Source organism: Castor canadensis, chromosome 5 (genome assembly GCF_047511655.1).
Source record: "Castor canadensis chromosome 5, mCasCan1.hap1v2, whole genome shotgun sequence".
Lineage (NCBI taxonomy): Eukaryota > Metazoa > Chordata > Mammalia > Rodentia > Castoridae > Castor > Castor canadensis.
In genome coordinates, this window is record NC_133390.1 from 67,733,374 (window position 1) to 67,753,155 (window position 19,782).

Here is a 19,782-nt window from a genome sequence, read left to right on the forward strand (position 1 = left end):
AGAGAGAGAGAGAATCTTCAAGGTTCCTCAGTGGTTCCTCAGTGGACCAGTTGTCTGAGTCTTTCCAGTCCAGACAGATGGATGAGGGATGAGGAAGAGGCCTTTGAGATGGTTCCAGCCCCAGCTACTATCTGACAGCTTTAGCATAGAAACTCTGAGTGATCACCGCCTTGCTGAACCCAGGATAGTGCTACATTCATGAGCAAAAAAAGATCATTATGTCTATTTAAGTCACTGTTTTGGATATAGGTATTACACAGCAATAGATAACTAAAATATATGTTAAAGAATTTAGGGAACAAAAAGGAAATAGAATGTACTCAATTTATAAATCCACTTTTAAATGTTTAAGGAAGGAAATCTAAGTAGCTATGTTTATAAAATTCCTCCTACAATCTATTGTTTAATACTAGGATCATAAATAGAATGAGAGATTTGTAAGTTGAACTCAAAAGCCTAAGGGAAAACTAGGATCTTAAGTTTCTACTTCCACAAATTAAAACTTAATTGAAAAAAAAAAAATCCACCATGAGCAAACACTTCTTGGATAGCTACTAATTCAAAGAAACAACATAGGGAGAGGAGCAGGTGATTTATTAGAGCTCACTAGGTGCCAGGCCATGTTGTCACAGGTGCATTACCTACAGGGTCACACTGATCCTCACAATGACCCTATGAGGTGTGCTTTATAGCCCATCTGACAGGCAAGGCCCAGAGGCCATGGAACCTTATCAAGGTTTTGTGGCCTGAAGTCTGGCCTGGCACCTTTGGACACCTTCTCTTGTAAGGACAGCTCCTGAGGGTGAGTTTCTCAGTGTCACTGAGCACTCTGGTATAGCTGTAGTGCTGGCACCTAGTGTCTACTCCCACCTTGCCCAGGAGTCTTCCAGTGGGTAAGAGGAGGTATGTGCATGACTATCCTGTGAACACAGAAGATCTGTCCTGGCCACAAAGAAAGCAACAGTCCAGTGATCATTAAAGTTCAGGAGTGTGGATTGGAGCCAAAGGGACCCATGCCCTGGGCACAGCTTGAGACGAACTCTGGAGAGGAGTTCTAGAAGCTGTGGAAAGAAAAGGAGGGAAGATTTCAGCACTGGTTTCAGATAGCTTGTCTAACTTTACAGGGTTCTTTTCAGGTTTATTTTAATCTCTACCAATTCTCCCCCCACCCTTTTTTGTGGTACTGGGGCCTACACCTTGAACCACTCCACCAGCCCTTCTATGTGAAGGGTTTTTTTGAGATAGGGTTTCATGAACTATTTGCCTGGGCTGGCTTCGAACCTCGATCCTCCTGATATCTGCCTCCTGAGTAGCTAGGATTACAGAAGTGAGCCAATGGCACCTGGCCAATTCCCAAATTTAATTGTACCCAATGCCTGTAAAGCAGAAGTGGAAAAATGAGCTGGGAGCTGTGGGGGGACACAGGAAGGGGCTGCTCCACTGCCTGACTGACACAGGGAGCCTCTGGCAGGCAGAGGGTACTACTGGAGACTAGTAGTGCCAGGCTACCTTCAAGATCAAGACTTCTGTCCCAGAAGTCTTTCTAGTGGTTCTGTAAGGAAAGTGCTATTTATTCCCACTGTCAACCATCAACAGTCCCTGCTAGAGAAAGAGCCTGACATAGTATGACTGACATCTGTCTCCTCCCAGACACTTAAACCATAGCCTGGCTATCCAGAAGCTAAGGAACTAGATATGTTCTGGTAGGTCTCCACCTCTTTCTGTTGTCAGAGGATTCTGTCACCACCTTCTTGGAAAGCCAGACTGGGCAAAGCAGAAGGATAATCAGGTATGGGACAGGGGCTGGACAGTTGTACACACGATAGAATTTTAAGCTGTGTTGCTCATCTGACTAGTGCTTTACTGGCTCCTTTGTACACTTTGTCTCAGTTATCCTCACAGCAACTGGAAGAAGACAGAGGTATATCTGGCCTGTTCCACAGATGAGGAACCTGCTCCCAGTGGCAGCTCCCAACAGGACCAGAGTCTGGATCTTAGAGTCACAGTCACAGTATGGCTGTCAGAAGTTACCTTAAGCACAATAATCTCAGGCATCTTTTTCCCAGAACCTGAGAAGATTGCTTTTGTTTCCTGCTTGAACTCTTCCAATAAGTAACTCACTACCCCATGAGCAATCTATGAACCCTAAACTGAAATTTCTCTACTTAAAACTTTCAGTCTTTACTTCAATTTCTGCCCACAAGAACTACACCAAATTAAGTTATGGGCTCCTTCCCTGAACCACAGTTTGCCTCTGTGTTGTAATCTGTCATTTGCATAAGAGAGAAGGAGAGGAAACCATATGGACTTTTTACTTTCCAAACCACAGAATTTCCAGAACAATGTGAAAACATAATCCAAAGTGGCCAAAATTAGCCAGTGGTAACAGAGTCATTACCTAATTCAACAGATTGCCTCTGAAGTGCGTTTCTACACAGGTCCCTCCTTTACTGAGCATCTCTAATTAGTAAGACACAGAATGGAACAATGAAAGCTGAAAAACCCCAAGGAAGTCAGGGGTGCTGTGAATCAGGCAGGAAGATCCTGCGTGAGTACTTATCTTCCAGCACTGCTTTGTCTGGTAGGCGAAGCAGCACCTATTTTCACTCAATTTCGGGCACCACCGGACTAAATAATATACTCTTTTCAGACAAGAGCTCCAGAGGAAGTTCTGGCTATTTTTAGTTGTTCTTAAATCAGATTGGTGTGCAAGACCAGCAGTGGTGTCAATGTGATAGGCTGAATCTTCCTAACAATGCCTCTTATATAAGTACTGTGCTGGGACAAATAACAATGAGCTTAAAATTTTGGTAACTACAGTGCCAGGAGATAGATAGGGAATTATGCTCTATCCTATAAAGGAAACAATAGTAAATTCCCACCAATCATATCTATAAGGGAGTATGATTATTTATTAAAGCAATAACTTAGATGGCAAATAAGTCAAGCAAAACATCCAAAACTACAATTTCAGAAAAAGATCTCAAGTGAAATTATCCTATTATCACAGGCTAAATTGAAAACTATCTGAAATTTGGCCAATTTGATATTTTCAAGTCGTTCTGAAAACTCCAGTTTAAGAGTAAACTGTAGTTTTCCTTTTTTCTCTATCACTTTTTTCTCTGTCACAAACAAAACACCTACTGTCCTTATGTTGACATGCCTGTACTTTAGAGAGTAATATTAGCAATTTTCTTATTGAGTTTCAGACAAGTCTGAATTTGGAAAGAGGCATATCATACCATTGCATTAAGGATGAAGACCGGGAAACTGAGATGTGACCTTTGACATAGACTGTCTGCACTGTAGTCTCATAACAGTGATAGATTCTTCACAGGTACAGAATAGAATACTTCTAGGCCATAGCCCAGCAGGAGTCACCACCAACAGGGAGAACAATCCCAAGTAGCTAGAGAAATGGTAGTGAATCATAGCAGAGTTCTTTCTGAAAGACATGCAAGTGTCCCAGGGCTACTGTCCATTGCATGGTTGACTGACTGCTGGTCTTTGCCTTCTTGGAAAATCTTATCCTTTGCCTTCTCACATCAATTCAAGAAGGCTCCTGGGGACAGACGGCCCAACAACTCAATGAGGAAAGTGAGGTTCAGTGAGGTTTTATGATTTGCAAAGTCACAGAATTACTTAGTAGCAGAGCCAGACACAAAAGCCAAGACTTTGGGTTCCCAGCCCCAGTCTCTTTCTTATTTACCATGCTGTCTGCCTCCTGTTGTTTAGGAAACATCCTTAAAGACCAAGTGGGGTGACTCACACCTATTATTCCAGCTACTCCAAAGGCAGAGATTGGGAAGATTGTGGTTCAAGGTCAACCCCGGGTAAAAAGTTAGTGAGAACCCTCCTACATCTCAACAAATAAACCAGGTGTGGTGGCACCGTACCAGAAATCCTAGGAGGATCACCAATTAAGGCTGACCTGGGCAAAAACTTGAGATCTTATCTGAAAAATAACTAAGACAAAAAAGGGCTCAAGTGACTTAGAAATCAAGAGGCTCTGAGCTCGAACTCCAGTGCTGCCCCCCAAATTCTTAAAGTTGGGAATTTTCACACCTTCACTTAAATGTAAATCTTAACTCTTGTTAAGAGTTAAGATAGGGTCAGGCATGGTAGTACTCACCTGTAATCCCAGCAGTGAGGAAGCTGAGGCAGGAAGATGGCAAGTTTGAGGCCAGTTTGGGCTACACAGCAAATCCTTGTTTCAAAAAACATTTAGTAAGGGGGAGTTTTGGGAGAAAGAAGAGAAAGCAAGGCCAGAAAGTAGACAGAAGGAAAAGAAAGCAATAGGTAAGCTAAATAGGTGAGTAATTAGATAGAATTCAGGACATGTGGAGAGGGAGAGGGACACTAAAAAGCAGCAAGTGGAGGCACCCAGGATCAGGCAGAAGTCAGAAAGGGAGAAGAAGGGAAAAAGCAAATAGAACCAGGGAAAGAGAAGAAAGCCAGGAAGAAGCACTGGAGGACACTGAGAGCTCTGACTTGATGAGAGTGTGAGGTGGGTAGATTGGACAGAGCGAGGGACCCATAGCACATGTGGGTAAGCATGGACAGAATGACCAAGTAGAAGGTGGGGAAGAGTGGTAAGTGGGGACAGAGCAAATGAGTCTTAGCTAGAGCCCTGGAATGACCCCAGAATCAAACATCTACACTCTGATCATTCATATCTCTCTCTCCCCCTTTCATCCTTTATGTGACTTGGTTTTGAAAGTACACAGACATTCACTCATTTACTTCGTGCCCCCAGAGGCATTAACCACTGGGTTGGTTTCTCAGGAAATTTGTTGGTGCTTCCCAAAGAATAGTGGGTCTCTCTGCACCTCCTTCACTTAAAATGCCTTTCAAATTGAGGACAGTGGGATTTTCCTCAGGAAAAGCCAGGCCTCCATCATGATTGGGTAGAGTCCTGGAGGAAAATGTCACAGCATTGTGAGAACAGCCAGGGGAAACAAGAAAGCAATTTCTCAGAAATACCAAGTGGGGCCTACGTACGCACGCCTGGGAGGGAAACCCTGACCCCACTGTTAGGCCCTTCTGGATTCAGGCCCAGCCCACCTCCCACACATGCTGGGTGCTGGGGAAAGCCAAGGCACTCTTATACCTGTCCCACCCCAGTAACGTCAACCAGAGCAGCATCCAGTCCTCTGCCCAAGTGACCAACACATCCTCTACTGGGCAAGAGGAGAGCAAGATGGGGACATTTTCTTCCCAGAACTCTTAGCCTGTCTTGATCTGCTTTAAAATATGCCATTTTAACACAGCAATTTCTGTCTCATCCAGGTTAAGTAACAGCTAGCTGCTTTCCAGAATTGACTGTATGCCAAGACAGTCAATAGGAAGTAGAACCACAACAGCACTCTTTTCCCTTTACCATACATGCCACGGGTAAAAATCCCCTCAGTCCAGCAGTGGCCTACCTTGCAAAAAAAATTAGCAAGTAACCAGTCCACTCTGAATGTCAACCAGCCCACTTTCCAAAAGGCACCCTGTTAAATAAAGACTGAGTTTAGAAAATCTCTTCATGTCATGCATGCACCTGGACTGAGCTGGATTAATGCTGTGAGTCCTTTGAGAGGGGACGCTCCATGCAGCAGTGTTTTTGTCCCTACAAGCTGAGTTAAGGCGAGCTGCTGGCCAGAGTGGGCAGAAGCTGCCTCCTGCGTACTTACATGGGATCCTGAGCCGATGACTGTGCCCATGTTAGTTCAGCCCTCACCTCATGTACTCCCCATCACTCCTATAATCCATAAATGACTCTGATCCTGACACCTCCTCAAAATCCTCCAGCACCAGACTGGTGGAGTCCTCACCCAGGGCGCCGCTGTCTGGCCTGGACATCCTGGCCAGGGGCAGAGGGGCAGGAAGGTTGCTGGTACCCGGAACAGGAGAGCAAGGGGGTGTTGACTGGACAGAGGTGGGCATGTTCTGAGCAGGGGACGCAGCTGGCTGGCAGACTTCCTTGTCATCCTTGTCAGACTCCGGCCCTCCATCAGAAGCAGAGGGACCCAGGACATGGTAGAGGCTGGGGAGGCGGATGTCGAAGCGTAGCCCAAACTTGGCAAAGAGCTTGTCATTGAGGGTGTAGAGCTTCTCCGAGATGTCATAGCCCAGCAAGGCTGAAAAGAGGCGTGAGATGTATCTCTCTCTGGTCAGAAGAAGATGGAGACTTTTGCGGGGCCAGGAAATGTAGCTACATTCGGTTTCGGCAGTCAGAGTGACCTGAGGGGGTCAGGAGCAGAGAGAGGAGGTTTATACTAGAAGCAGGTCCATGCTGAGCACAGGCAATCATATGGCTACTTGGCAAATGACTGTACTCTCCTTGAAGTACTCATCCATGGCTTTGTAAGAGGAGGTCCAGGGAATGACTTTTATGTGTGTGCACTGACACAGGATGTCTTGTGTCAGGAGGCTTGGCTCAGCAACTTGCTCATTAGCCCACCACCTCCCAGAGCCTCAGTTTCCCTATCTTCTTTTCTCAACTCTCATATGCCATGGTTTCATGGTGGATACCAGTAATGGCTGCATACATTTTGAGATGAGTGGAGAGAGAGAGAGAGAGAGAGAGAGAATATACCCTCATTCTTTTTTTTTTCATGCATCTAGGCATTTCTGAGTATTCACTGTGCCCATGATGCAAAGCTAAATTGCACTTTGTAGAGAGAATAAGCAATACCACGTGCAGCAGGTGCATAATAAATCCTTGTTCAAATAATGATAAGTGGTAAAGCAGGGATTAAAATAGAAACATACTACTTCCAGCACAGCCAAATTGGAACTTTTGGCACAACGGGACTGGAACTGGCACCCAGCCTTTGTCCAGCATCTGTGGACAGCGGCGATGCCATGGAGCACCTTGACAAAGTAGCATTGAATGTGCTGCAGCCACCTGAGTTCAGAAACAAAAGTTCCTCAGGATCTACTCTGAAGACTCTGTTATTCTTCACAGCTGTAACGATCGATTATGGTTCCCACTGGCTTGTGTTTCACAACTAAATCTTATTTGATGCCTTTGGGCTGTCTAATAGGGATAGTTACTTTTGTGCTGCCATTGTTGCAGTGGCCGCTGCTCATGTGGTGCTGGCCCTCTTTGTGTACATGGCCTGGAATGAAGGGTCACGACAGTGGCATGAAGGCAAACAGGATTAAAGTGAACATCACCTTTTGATAGCAATGATTTTTTAAGTATGGTAAATGTTTCTTGGGTATTGATAATGAATACATTTTATTTGAATAAAGCTTAAAGAACATGTTACAGTTAATTACAGGGAGTGACATTTGACCAGTGTACATTTTGGCCCACCTAATACAAGGTTCTGTACAATCAGTTTTAACTTTGAGTCTCTCATCTGCAAATGAGAATTTGGAAAACTTAAATCAGGCACAAATTAATATTTTAAATGAGTTACATGTTATGCTGAGAAGAATTTGATTATCATACAATGATAATGTTTTATAGCATTTTGTCTTATTCTTGTTTTTCAGTTTTATTCCCCTGGATATATTAAGATGTAAGTAGTGAAGCAAGTCTGAAGTTCATTTCACACAGGAATTCTTGATTTTTTTTCTGATACTGGGATTTGAACTCAGGGCCTCGTGCTTGCTGGGCAGGCACTCTACCACTTGAGCCACTCCACCAGCTTCACACAGCAATTCTTACCCTAACTGTCATGAGAATGCCAGGTCCTTGCATTTGGCATTTTAATTTCCTATGGAAAGTTGCTTCAATTGTAGACCTTGTAATTAATCTGAATGTCTTGAGGAATTTCACATAAAGTATAATCCCTGGTCAGTGCAAAAAAAAAAAGAAATATGTTTAGGGTAGTACAGATAAAGGGTATAGAATCTCTCTCACACACACACACTATATATACATAGATATATATGTATATATATATATATATTAGCAGTAGTGGGGTTTGTACTCAGGACTTTGTGCTTGCTAGGCAGGCACTCTACCACGTGGGCCACAGCTCCAACTCCAACCCTCACACAATTTTTTATAATTTGATTGATCTGAGCTTTGAACTGGCAGGGTTTGTGATGGGTATTTGCAGATGGAGACAGTGGGAATGATGAAGACGATGAGAACATGGAGAGGTGCCACAACTAACAGTTATTATCCTCTAGCATATTTCATGATTTACCTATTTATTATGTTTGAGGCTTATTTTTAGTCTCTCCCACTAGGATGTGTGATGGAAGGGACGTGTATCTGTGCTGCTCATAAGTACCTTTAGCATACAATAAGTGCTCAGTAGATAGTACTTGTGAATGAATGAATCAAGTGAAGACTATCAATCTTATATGGTGCAAAACAACCTGATGTCACTTTATCACGCTTTGTATAAAATCCTTTCCATAAGGGGCTCCAGAAATCAGCTTCTTGATTGGTTCCTACATGTACATGGGCACGTCTGTATAGTTTTGACAAGTACCTAGCTTTTTCTCAAACACTCACCTCAGAGTTGGTTGAAGGGATTCAGTGAGATGACATATGTAAGCAGGAGTTAGATGAGTAAAATGGGGAGCCAAGTGTCAGGGTGGGGATGGAAGCCTGCTCAGCCAAGTGGCACTGCCTGGCATATGTCTGTTCTGAGCTTGGGTTATATGTTGCTAAAGGGACTCCCTGATGTAAGTGGGAGGAAACTATGTGGTCAGGGGATGGGGGTCCATAAGGGTGGGAAGTGTGTGTGTGTGTGTGTATACACTCCTCTCTTCTGATGGTCTTTCCATTAAAAAAAAAAAAGGACATAGACAGTAGATTCAGGCTGCTTCTTGGTATAGTGGTGATTTCTGTGGGTGTCTCCTGTGACATGTTCTTGATGACTAAAAGTGTCACAGTGCCAACATTCATCAGATCCTGATGTAACTGCATTGTTGAGGGGCATGACTGATTTGTGTGAAGCACCATGTGATTTATGATTTAGGCAGTCACTTTGGATTGCTCTTTCAGTCAACAAGAGCTATATAATTGCAAAAGCAAGGTCAGAATGAACCATAACTTGGAACAACATTTAACCCAAGGGGGACCCATTTGCAAAGAGGAAATGGGACTTAACACAGCCAACAGAAAATGTGTGCATCTCATTGCTTCCAAATGAAGGGCACACTAAAACTATAAAAGGGAGGAATAGGCTTGTACTCACATTTCAGGCTGAGAGGCCATCTGGGGTGACAGCCCTTCCTTTCGAGCATAACTCAGGGGAGAATGCCAGCCACCCCCACCTGCTCCTTCCTGTCAGTGTCACAGCCATGGTCCAGCTGGCTCAAGGCTACTCAGCCCTCCTGAACATTCTCATGGGCTTTGGGAGTTCCCAGAGGGCACTGCTGTGCTAGTCAGAGAGGGTGGACACATGGGAGAACTGGGGTAGGAAAATGATTGAAGGGGTCCATGGCTGGTGGCCCTGGCAGTAAGATGAACATTGCCTCTCAGACTCTGTCACCACAGAGCCAAGTGTCAGGGTGGGGATGGACGCCTGCTCAGCCAAGTGGCACTGCCTGGCATGTGTCTGTTCTGGGCTTGGCTTATATGCTGTTAAAGGGACTCCCTGATGTAAGTGGAAGGAAACATCTGGGACCTAGGACCAGCAAATTATGTGGTTGGGGGGGGCGGGGGTCATAAGGGTGGGAAGTGTGTGTGTGTGTGTGTGTGTGTGTGTGTGTATAACTCCCCCCGCCCCCCTCCATGGTCTTTCCGTTAAAAGAAAAAAACCAAAGAACATAGAGAGTAGGTTCAGGATACTTCTTGGCTTTGCTGCTTTATACCTGAATTATATGATATTTGGGGGCCTTAGTTTCCTCATATTCAATCAAGAGTTGTGTGAATCAGTGAGGCCATAAAATATGCAGTGCCTGCCACATTCTAGCCATTCAGTTTCCAGAACTACAAAGAAAGTAACCAAGTCTGAAGGATTGGCAGAGAGCAGCCAGGCTCCCCACTTGGCACATGGGTGTGAATGTCCCTTAGAAGCCTCATAGATACAAGTGGAAGCTGGCAAGCCAGTTCAGCAAAGCTTTATTAAACATCTCCTATGTTCCCAGGATGTCCTTTAGTTCCTGGGATGGAGACAAGGAGAAGCCCAAAATTTTACTTCAAAGAATTCACCATGGAGAAGTTGGAAAGAAGCCCAGACTGTTAGAACAGAGAGCAACATGGCACCATCAACGTAAGAAACAAGAGCAGCACACTGTGGAGTGGAAGCTGGGATGGGGAGTGGGGGTGGGGAGGTGGACTGGGCCACCTCCTCAGAGGAAGTGAAGTCCTGGGGTCTCTCATCAGAAGGAGAAATGCATTTCACATAGAAGAGACCAAGTTGGGGTCAAGGCACAGGGCTTTACAACAACGTGGTATATTTGGGGAAGTACTAGCAGTTGACATGGCTGGTATGAGCAAAGTGTATGAGGATTGGAGATGCAGCCAGAGATCACTAAAGGTTTTACATTTTCTTCTTCTTCTTTTTCTTCTTCTTCGTTTTGCAGTGCTGCAGTTTGAACTCAGGGCCTACACCTTGAGCCACTCCACCATCCCTTTTTTGTGATGGGTTTTTCCAAGATAGGGTCTTGCAAACAATGTGTCTGGGCTGGCTTCAAACTGTGATCCTCCTGATCTCTGCCTCCTGAGTAGCTAGGATTACAGGCATGAGCCACCAGCGCCTGGCTAACATTACCTTCTAAGAAGTATGAGTCTGTATCTTATGGGCACTACAGTCTTCTGGGAGGATTTTAGGCACATGAGTGACATGACTACCTACAAGGACCAGCATACCCCTGGCCTGCCCCCCTCACCATCAGTCCAGGTACTCTTTGCACAGAGGTGGAGGTGGTCATGGTCCCTCCCCCAGTATCACATTGACATTGGTCAAAGGACAGATGTGAAAGGGGAAAGATGGAGATGCAGCTATTGCTGGGTTAAACAGAGGGACAGATAAGACAATGCTGCACGGGCTCTTTATTACCTGGAAGGTCCCCTCCTCAGAGGGCTGCAGCGATTCCCACTCGGGAGAGTCCATGAATTGGTATGGGAAGATATAGTGCAGAAACTGCCCATCCTGGCTCACCCGAACCCTGGCAAAGGGAGAGAAGACAGTGTGGGAAACACCTGGCACTGAAGTCACACATTGCTAATAGGTACAAATCATCCAGCAGAAATCCCTTTGCTAAGGCATGGGGTAGCCCAAAGCAAGGGTAGCCTGTCTAAATATGGAAGCTGTTTAGAAAGGGAACCCACGGAGACCTCTTGAGTCCTCTTTCCCCTCCTCCTTCTGTTTACCCATGGTCCTTCATTCCAGGCTACAGAAAAGAAGCCCTGGGGGAGCTTTAAAAGGCACCTAGGCCTGCACCTTATCCCAGAGCAATAAACAAGAGTCTGTAGGTGGGATGTGGATATTATCAGTTTAAAAATCTGCCCAGCAATTCTATTGTGCAGCCAGAATGGGAACCACTGCTCTAGAGCTCTGCTACCTACTAGCCATGCATGGCTATTTAAGCCCACACTTACATTCATTAAAACTAAATAAAGTGAAAAAATCTAGCTCCTCAGTTAGGCTATTCGCATTTCAAGTGCTCCATAGCATGCGTGGCCTGTGGCTACCACATTGTGCAACAGAAGTCTAGAACATCTACTGGACAGTGCTGTTCTAGAGGTTTAGCCTGGGGTGACTTCTGTTCCTTCACCTTCCCAGTGGGCTACGTGAAAAGCCATGCTCTCTCCATCACATGCTTACATTACAGCCACTTTTCAACCTTTGAAGGAACTGGTGAGTCCACTATATACCAAACACTGTGCTACTACATAAGTGTCCTTTTACTTGTCACAATAACTCAAGGCAAATTTTTCTTACTGCTTACCGCAGTTGTTGTGCAGGCTGGTCTTGAACTTGTGGTCCTCCTGCCTCTGCCTCCCTAGTGCTGAGAGTACAAGTGTGGGCCACCTTGCCCAGCAAAACAACTTAACTTTTTGTTTATTTTTTAATTGGTGGTGTGGGGGATTAAACCCAGGGCTTTGCACATGCCAGGCAAGTACCCTGCCACTGAGCTACATACCAAGTCCTTAGATTCTTCTTTTCTGTTTTACAACTAAGAAAAAAATACCTGGACATGGTGCTCAGCTGTGTATGGTGGCAAATGGCTATAATCTCTACACTTGGGAGGCTAAGAATCAAGAGTTTGAGGATAGCCTGGGCTACACAGCAAGTTCTAGGCCAACCTGAGTTACACAGAAAGACCCTGTCTCAAAACGCAGAACAAAACAAAAACAAACAACAGTTAAAAAAAACTCGGTTGCTGAGAAAAGCTGAGTGGTGAGTGTAAGGTTACATAGTTATCAACGGCAGAATTGATTCTGTGTTCTTACCATGACACCATGTTACGCACACCAGAGCTTTTTGTAGGTGATCTTAGCACCTCTACCCTCACTAACCAGAATTTAACAATAACATCTTCTGTGTTTGAACAATGAGATCTCATATGTCCTGTCTTGGATGGCCTTGGGGTAAAACATCTAAGCCAAGCTAAGCCATCTGCACTCCTTCTATGGGAATTTGGAGCTAGAATTAAGTGAATATGACTCATGTCTTAGATGGGGACAACTAGTAGGCACTGATGAAACTAACAGACTCTTCTGTTAAGTAACTAACACCTTGTTTTTTTTTTAATTGTGTAATTCAAACTTGGAAAAAGCACATAGCCCAATTGACCATAAGGAAGAGAAATCTAAAATGATATGAAATGCCCAATAGAACTCTGTCTTGTTTCTCTTTCTACCTGAGTCTCAGGTGCATGCCTGTCATTGAGTCTGATAAGAGATACTTGTGCTTTTTCAAATATCTTACCCTACCCTTGGCTAGCTAGACTGGGTTTCAGTGGTTGCACCCAGGAATTTTAATTAATACATTTGTTTCAATGTTATGAATATTCTTATTCCACACTACCAGCCAGTTAAACAACTGCTCTTGACTTGCCCATGACCACAGGGTTGGTTTCACAACTTGGATGAGAAACCCCACTAATGCTGCTTGCTGTCTGTGTCACGTGGCCAGCACCTAGCCTGATACTTGCCCCTACAGGACAGAGACCCGCATTCTGGGAGACTTTGTTATAATTCATGTCATCAACTATGTCTGGGGAGAGTGAGCATATCTCAGATGTGCTACAGTATCTGGAAAAGATGAGGGTTCAGTATGGGCTTTTTCCTCTTTTCCCCCAAAATGCAGTTTTATCTTCAACCTCTCTTCTGAAGTGAGTTATACCAGGCAAGCAGGTGCCTCCATCAGGCAAAGGAGGAAGAAGGTACACATGTTCATTTGCAGGGACTTATCCTTCCATTACTTCTGGAACTCTACTGGGTAAAAACAATATTCATGGAGCACCTCCTGTGTTCCCTGAGGCCTGGGGATGCAGAGACAGGTACAATCTAGCCTTTGCCTCTGAGAGTTTTGTAGGTTTCTGGAAGTCACAGGCACATAAGTAATAAATGCTATTGTGGAACAGTTGCATAGAGGAAGGAGAGAGACCGGGTCTCTTCGTGACCAACTTCTCAAAGATGGCTTCCAGTCGAACTTTGAAGGGTGTCTAGTCTACTGAGAAGCAGATAAGGATAGAGATGGATGGAGGTTTGGGAAATCCAGTGTGGCAGTCTATTCTCCAATATCTGCCTTTTCCCTTCCTCTGTGGTGCTAGAGTTTTAACTGGACAAATGACTGCTCAGCTAAAGACTGAATATTCCTATTTCTCTTGCTGCTAGGTATAGCCAGGGGTTAAGTTCTGGCCAAAGGAGTATAAGCCTTGCTCTTAACCAATTCCTCTGTGTGTGTGTGTGTGTGTGTGTGTGTGTGTTCATGTGCAAATTGCCAAAAACCATTACCTGTTTCTACCTATTATCTGATCACCTAAAGAAGGAAGAAAGAAGAGGATTTAGGTCTCAAACCAAGCTAAGAACAGAGTCAGCCCATAGCCTCTGAGAGCAAAAACATACTTGTGCTGTAAGACCAGATAATATATAGATTGCCTGGAAGAACTTCCCTGAGTAATGAAAGTACACTAGAGAAAATGAAGTGCATGTTCTCTGATGTCAGGGTCTTTACATGTGTTGTCTTCAGCTGGACCTCTTCTCTCAGGCCTCAGCTTAAAAACTCCTTTCAGTAAGTCTTATCTGACCTCCTCAGAAAAGTAAGATACTCTTGTTACATGCTCTGATTACTTTGCATTTCTTCATGAAAATACTATATCCGTGGTTAACCCCTATGGCACTTTTTTGGTGGAATGTAAACTTCATGAGTAGAAGGGCAATATTTTTCACATGTAACACTGGATCCCTAGTCCCTAGCACTATTAATATCTGTGTGTGGTGGGAGGGAGGGAGGAAGAATAGAGGGAAGGAAAGAAGGGAAGAAAAGAAAAAACGACAAATGAATAAACAACTCATTTGTGTGTCACCCTAAAAGGGGATCAAAGCCTCAAGAAAAAGCTTTTCTAAGAAAGAAAGACACTGGGAAAGAAAGGAGTGCTGTGGCATAGATTGGGTTTTCTCATCATCTCCCTGGGTAAGGAAGCTGGCTCCCCAGGCAAGCTACCAATGATTGATGCCTCCTGACATCTAATGAGACTTCAAGTCTCACTGAAGTCATTTGAACTGGTCTACTTTATTACCTGTCTCGTCTTCCTTCTTGATTTTCTGGAGGACGGGTCATTTCCTCCAATGTGAATAGCTTAGAAAGAACTTAATTACCTGCTCAGGGGCTGTACATGTGGGAGTTTGTGCTTCACATTTTATATGACACAAACTGCAAGGGTAAGCCAGCTTAACCAGGTGTCAGGCTTTGAATAAGTTACTTTGTTCTTTGTGTCTTGAAAGGGACAGACTGCAATTTTTTTTAAAACAAAACAAAAAACACTTATGAGAGCCAGGCCCGGCTGCTCACATTTGTAATCCTAGCTACTCAGGAGGCAGAGATCAGGAAGATCACAGTTCAAAACCAGCCTGGGAAAATAGTTCACAAGACCGTATCTCAAAAAACCCATCATAAATAAGGACTGGTGGCTCAAGGTGTAGGCCCTGAGTTCAAATCCCAGTGCTGCAAAAAAAACAAAACAAAAACCACCTAAGAGGTTTGCACAAAGGGCTGTACATGACAGTCTGCATATAAGACAGGGAGGGCAGCACAAAGGGGTCCCACTTCCTGGTGTTTGGTACCACAATGTAACCAGCCAGGATACAGTGGTTCTCAGAAGCCAGTCATAGGCTAGAAGCCTCTTCTCACTTGTCTAACTTACAAAAGCTGGAACAGCATGAAAGTCTTTCTTGACAGCAAAAGATAACACGAAACAACAATTACAAACCCTTAGTGCAAACGCTGAAACTGTCCCAGCAACACTGTCTAATTTCTAACTTAAGTTTTGACGTGACGTATACTGGGAAGGACTATGCTGAAGGGCAAGCCTCCTCTTTCCTTCACAGGCCATGGTCTTACGTGAGTTCACAGTAAATCTGTCACACATAAGACACCTGGACCATATGGTAATCATAATCTTCCAGCAAATGAGCACAGTAGAATGGGGGGCACTTCTACTGATCTCAATTCCCTCCTTTGAACAGAAGAGCTACAAGGAGCAAATAACATCACAGATCTCAAGAATGAGCAAGTTCCTTGCATTGTTTTTATTTTAAGCATGGAACCGCAGGAGTAAACATTCTGGAAATAGTCACAATGCCTATTTGTTTATAGATAATTGTTTTTGTTTACCCTTTCAATTCACTCAGAAAAAAAACGAAATGTCTCCTTCCCTCATAACTCACTCAACCCAAATCTTATGAGCCAAAAAAATCAAAACCTATTTACATAATACTTAGAATTCTACAGTTAATACTTAAATGTGTACTATTACTATAAAAATTAGTTGTCATATCATTACCATCAAGCTTTTGCTTTGTTTTGTTTTGTTTTTACCACTTTGAGGTGTAGTCAATCTTATTTACTTCCTATTCTTTTTTTGAAATCAGATCCTTTTGATTACCGTCTTAACTTTTCTACCATATTTTCAGTCTTTTTTTTTTTGGTAGGTACTGTGATTTGAACTCAGGACCTCATGCTTGCTAGGCCCTCTACCACTTAAGCCACTCCACCAGCCCTTTTTTGTGATAGGTTTTCCAAGATAGGGTCTCGTGAACTATTTGCATGGGCTGGCTTTGATCCTCCTGATCTCTGCCTCCTGAGCAGCTAGGATAACAGGTATAAGCCACTGGCACCTGGCCATATTCTTGGTCTTAAGCAAGCTGGCAGAAGGGGGTAAGGATGGGAAAGAGCCACTGAGGCAATATTTCAAAAGAATCCACAGTTGTCCACAAAGTGTGCAGCCCAGAGCCCCGTGGTGTTTTCTTGTGAGAATGTAAATGTCAGACACACACGTCTTGACTGAGACAATTGCTATTGTCTGACTACCATTCTTCTTCAGAGGAGGCAAGTGTCTCCACTAAATCCCCAATGAGACACACGTGGACATCACTACTCGTCTGCCACTGTGGGTCCTCAGATTTACAGTACTTGACTTCTTGGTCTGCAAGAATCTTAATAGAAAAACTGGAATGGAAAAGTGAACCAAGGGTGTATGTAGCCCCTCCAAGGCTTATAGACATTGCTGCAGCTGAGACACCACACACTGGTGTGTGTGGTGGGGGGGCGGAGATATCATTTCAGATCTGGGCTAAAGAAATACTCATGCTCACCTCCTAGCAGCAAGTATCCATCACTCATTCTAGCCAACCAGAAGATGCCTCATAACCTAGTTTCCTCTTGGAAAATGTTGAGAAAGAGGAAGTAAACTCCTCAAAAAATCTATTTTGGTTTGACTTGCACATCCTTCCCTTGATGAAAAGGAACATGAAATGGAAAGGGACACCAGGAAATAAGAAGTGTGGGCTGGGGAAAGAAATTCTGGGCAATGGCAATGACAGGTGCTTACCGGCCAGAGAGCAGCAGGGACAGGCGGTCGATAGGTGTCTCACCCTCCACAGCATAGGTCTGCTCCACGGACAGAGTCAAGACCCGCTCCTGGCAGCAGCAAATGATTTCCTTGTAGGTCTGCAGAGGCACCTGCAGGGGCAGGCACAGTGTCTTGTAGAGGAGGTCAAACTCCTCAGGGAGTGTGTTCACACGCAGGCGGTACACCAGGTGTGCCAGCTGAAGCAGGCAAGCCACTGTCAGCAGGAAGCTCCAGAAGACAATGTCCAGCCCACAGGCATCAAACCAGCCCCACAGCACACAGCACAGGTAGCCCGTGCCCAGGAAGCCAAAAAGGTAGAAGCATCCATACACCCCACTGCCTGCCATGAAGCCCAGGAGCAAGAAGCAGTTGGCCAGGTGGTAGACAGCCCCTTCCAGAGCCTGCTTCCAGCTGACGCACACCGGCCCCTGGAAGAGGAGCTGGCCCACCAAGCTGCTGTTGGCGTTCATCTTTGGGGTGTCTCCAAGCCTTGCTGACCTCTGATACTGTTCTCACACAGAAAGCTCAGAAAACGAATTAATGTGTCCCCAGGTGTCTTCTCACCTCTGGCTTCTCACCACCAAGTCACCTCTGCTGGGAGAAACGCTTCCCAGTGGCTTTGGGAATGAATGCCAGAACATAGTATGCTCCAGGGAGAATGTAAAAACTTTTTTTCTTTCTTTCTCTCCTCAGCATGGCTCTGGCCCTCCCTGCAGGACTCTGGCAAGCTCCCTTGGCTTCAGGTTTCCTAGGACAGTCTTCATATTTGCTTCAGTGGAAAACATAAATTGTCCCAAGAGAAAGGTAGGGCTACGAGAGTGAAAACTTCAGCCGTGCAGGGTGAAGCGGTCAAATCCTGCTTTCTGTTGTTCCCAAACAGAATGAGGAGAGCCCAGCAAGGGAAGCACACTTGTGTTCCATTTGGAATGCATTCCGTCTTGGCACCGGAAGAAAGGGTGACCCCAGAAGGATACCATGTTTGGAATTGGAATCCAAGAGGTGCTGGCAGTGAGAAAAAACAGGCCAGGCACACAGGCAGGCTGGCAGAGCACTTAACATACCTCCCAGAGGACAAGATAAGACCTCAGGTCAAGAGAGGCAGGTAGAGGATTCACCTCCACACTGCGGGCAGGACAGTGTGCAGAGCTGGCTTTGGGGAGGGCCAGAGGGCTCTCATGAGGTAGGAGGACATATCAAAAGAGGAAAGCATGAGACTATTATCAGAAACAGTTCCAGCAGTGAAAACTGGAAAACCTCTTGACACATTTTATTAAGACACTGCAATATCATTACACATTTGATAGCTAGTCAACCAAAACAGCTCTGTAAAGCACACTTTTGAATTCTAGGCTCACTCTCCCCTGCATGTATCTGGATCTTATAATAGTCAGTGGAAACACATTGCCAATATTTCCAAATTATAACTACTAGTAAACACTAAGTGTCACATCTCCATTAGACATTCTATATACTTATTCCATCATCACTCCGACCTTCCTTCTAAATCTGAAAGAAATGGAGGCTCAGAGAGGTAACATGTTACTACAGGGAATAAGTGGTAGAGGCAGGATTTGAACCCAAGACTGTCAGACTTAACACTCTGTCTTAAGAGGCTTGCACACTAAATGGAAATGCAGGACTAGATTTGTGATTCTCCACCTCACGTTTCTATAAAGTCAGATGACTTCCAAGGAACTTCTGGATGAATATGGGAGATTTATTTTGGACTGGCAAGAAACAAATCTGGAATATACAAATTTAAAATAAGAACTGTAACTCTCTGGCTTACAGGTGACTCCTTGATTCTTCCTGGCTGCGGGGTTAGGAAAGCCATTATTGTGTGCTTGAACTACTCAAATGTTCAATCTGCAGGGACATTTACTTTGCTGCCATCACCCAATCAGCACTAAGAAGAAAGCAGATGTATCAAATACGCTGAGTAGGAGTCTTCAGCTCAATAAGTATTTACTGAGCAGCTATCAGGAGGCAAGTCTCACTCCATTAGGGGAAAGAGACCTCAAAAAAAAAAATGACAACTCAAGTGTGTGAAGAATGGGGCAGCTCAGGAGGAGAGGTGGCACTGGGGAGGGACGATGTAAGAGCATAGACTTGATTTGAGAAACTGGGTTGAGATAGGCAGAGAAAGGACAGCGTTTGTAGGTGTGGGACTGACTGCACAAGCTTGGGCACAGTGCTGTGAAAACACATGGCATGTTGAATCCAGCCTTTTAATTTATTTAAAATCAACTGACCAACAAATGTACATCCCATTTCCCTCTTTCTAAAGCAAAAAGGGGTAAAAATCAGTGGTAAGGAAACAGGCTGAGTGCTTGGAGAAGAAAGGTCCCCAACCTCCCTTATGGCACTGGTTGGACCCTTGATGTCTTTTGAGCAGTGCAGTGTGGGGACTGATTACTATATGCTGCTTGTCATGTGCCTGCCTCGCAACGAACCCGCCTGCTTTAACAAGCAGCAGCTGTCTACCTTAGTCATGCACCAAACTCCTAGGCTTGGCATCCCTGCCAGCTGTAAGCAGTAAAGTCAGGGCCCAGAGAAGCAAACCAAGGCTCTGCCCAAGATAGAATTTCACAGCAGGTCATCTTTCTCAGCCAGCCTGCCAATGGGTTGACTCTGACCCTTTAAAGAGACAGACAGACCCGTTAACTACTGCTCACTTGCCCTGCTGCCCAGACTAAACTCTGTCTGCTTCCTTGTTGAGCTACATGTGCTTATCTGAGTAGAAGGCATTGGCATTTATGAAACAACTATGTCTTCCTCATAGTTTTTTTAATTTCC

The 19,782-nt window shown here is 44.7% G+C and overlaps 1 protein-coding gene and 1 pseudogene across 2 annotated transcripts; one reads left to right on the forward strand and one right to left on the reverse strand.

The window, feature by feature from the left end:
* Nucleotides 1-577: 577 nt before the first annotated feature.
* Popdc2 (popeye domain cAMP effector 2) lies at nucleotides 578-17,928 on the reverse strand. Of its 2 annotated transcripts, none has more exons than XM_074073230.1 (4): nucleotides 16,966-17,928; nucleotides 10,965-11,073; nucleotides 5,679-6,228; nucleotides 578-1,061 (listed from the first exon to the last, which is right to left on the reverse strand). In XM_074073230.1, exons 1-3 carry the CDS (start codon nucleotides 17,454-17,456, stop codon nucleotides 5,722-5,724), a joined length of 1,107 nt encoding a protein of 368 aa, XP_073929331.1. In that variant the 5' UTR covers nucleotides 17,457-17,928; the 3' UTR covers nucleotides 578-1,061; nucleotides 5,679-5,721. The 2 variants fall into 2 exon arrangements, with proteins under 2 accessions (XP_073929331.1, XP_020032122.1); XM_020176533.2 differs by having other exon boundaries at nucleotides 5,820-6,228; nucleotides 16,966-17,927.
* On the forward strand, nucleotides 6,853-7,155 carry LOC109694537 (vacuolar ATPase assembly integral membrane protein VMA21-like; annotated as a pseudogene).
* Nucleotides 17,929-19,782: the final 1,854 nt, after the last annotated feature.

Excerpts from the sequence above, each read along its gene's own strand:
- Popdc2 (XM_074073230.1), bottom strand. The coding sequence starts at position 17,456 with ATGAACGCCAACAGCAGCTTGGTGGGCCAGCTCCTCTTCCAGGGGCCG. Across the intron at positions 11,074-16,965 it reads TCCCTGCTGCTCTCTGGCCG|GGTTCGGGTGAGCCAGGATG; the intron begins GTAAGCACCTGT and ends TCCCTTTGCCAG. Across the intron at positions 6,229-10,964 it reads CTGAGGAGGGGACCTTCCAG|GTCACTCTGACTGCCGAAAC; the intron begins GTAATAAAGAGC and ends TGACCCCCTCAG.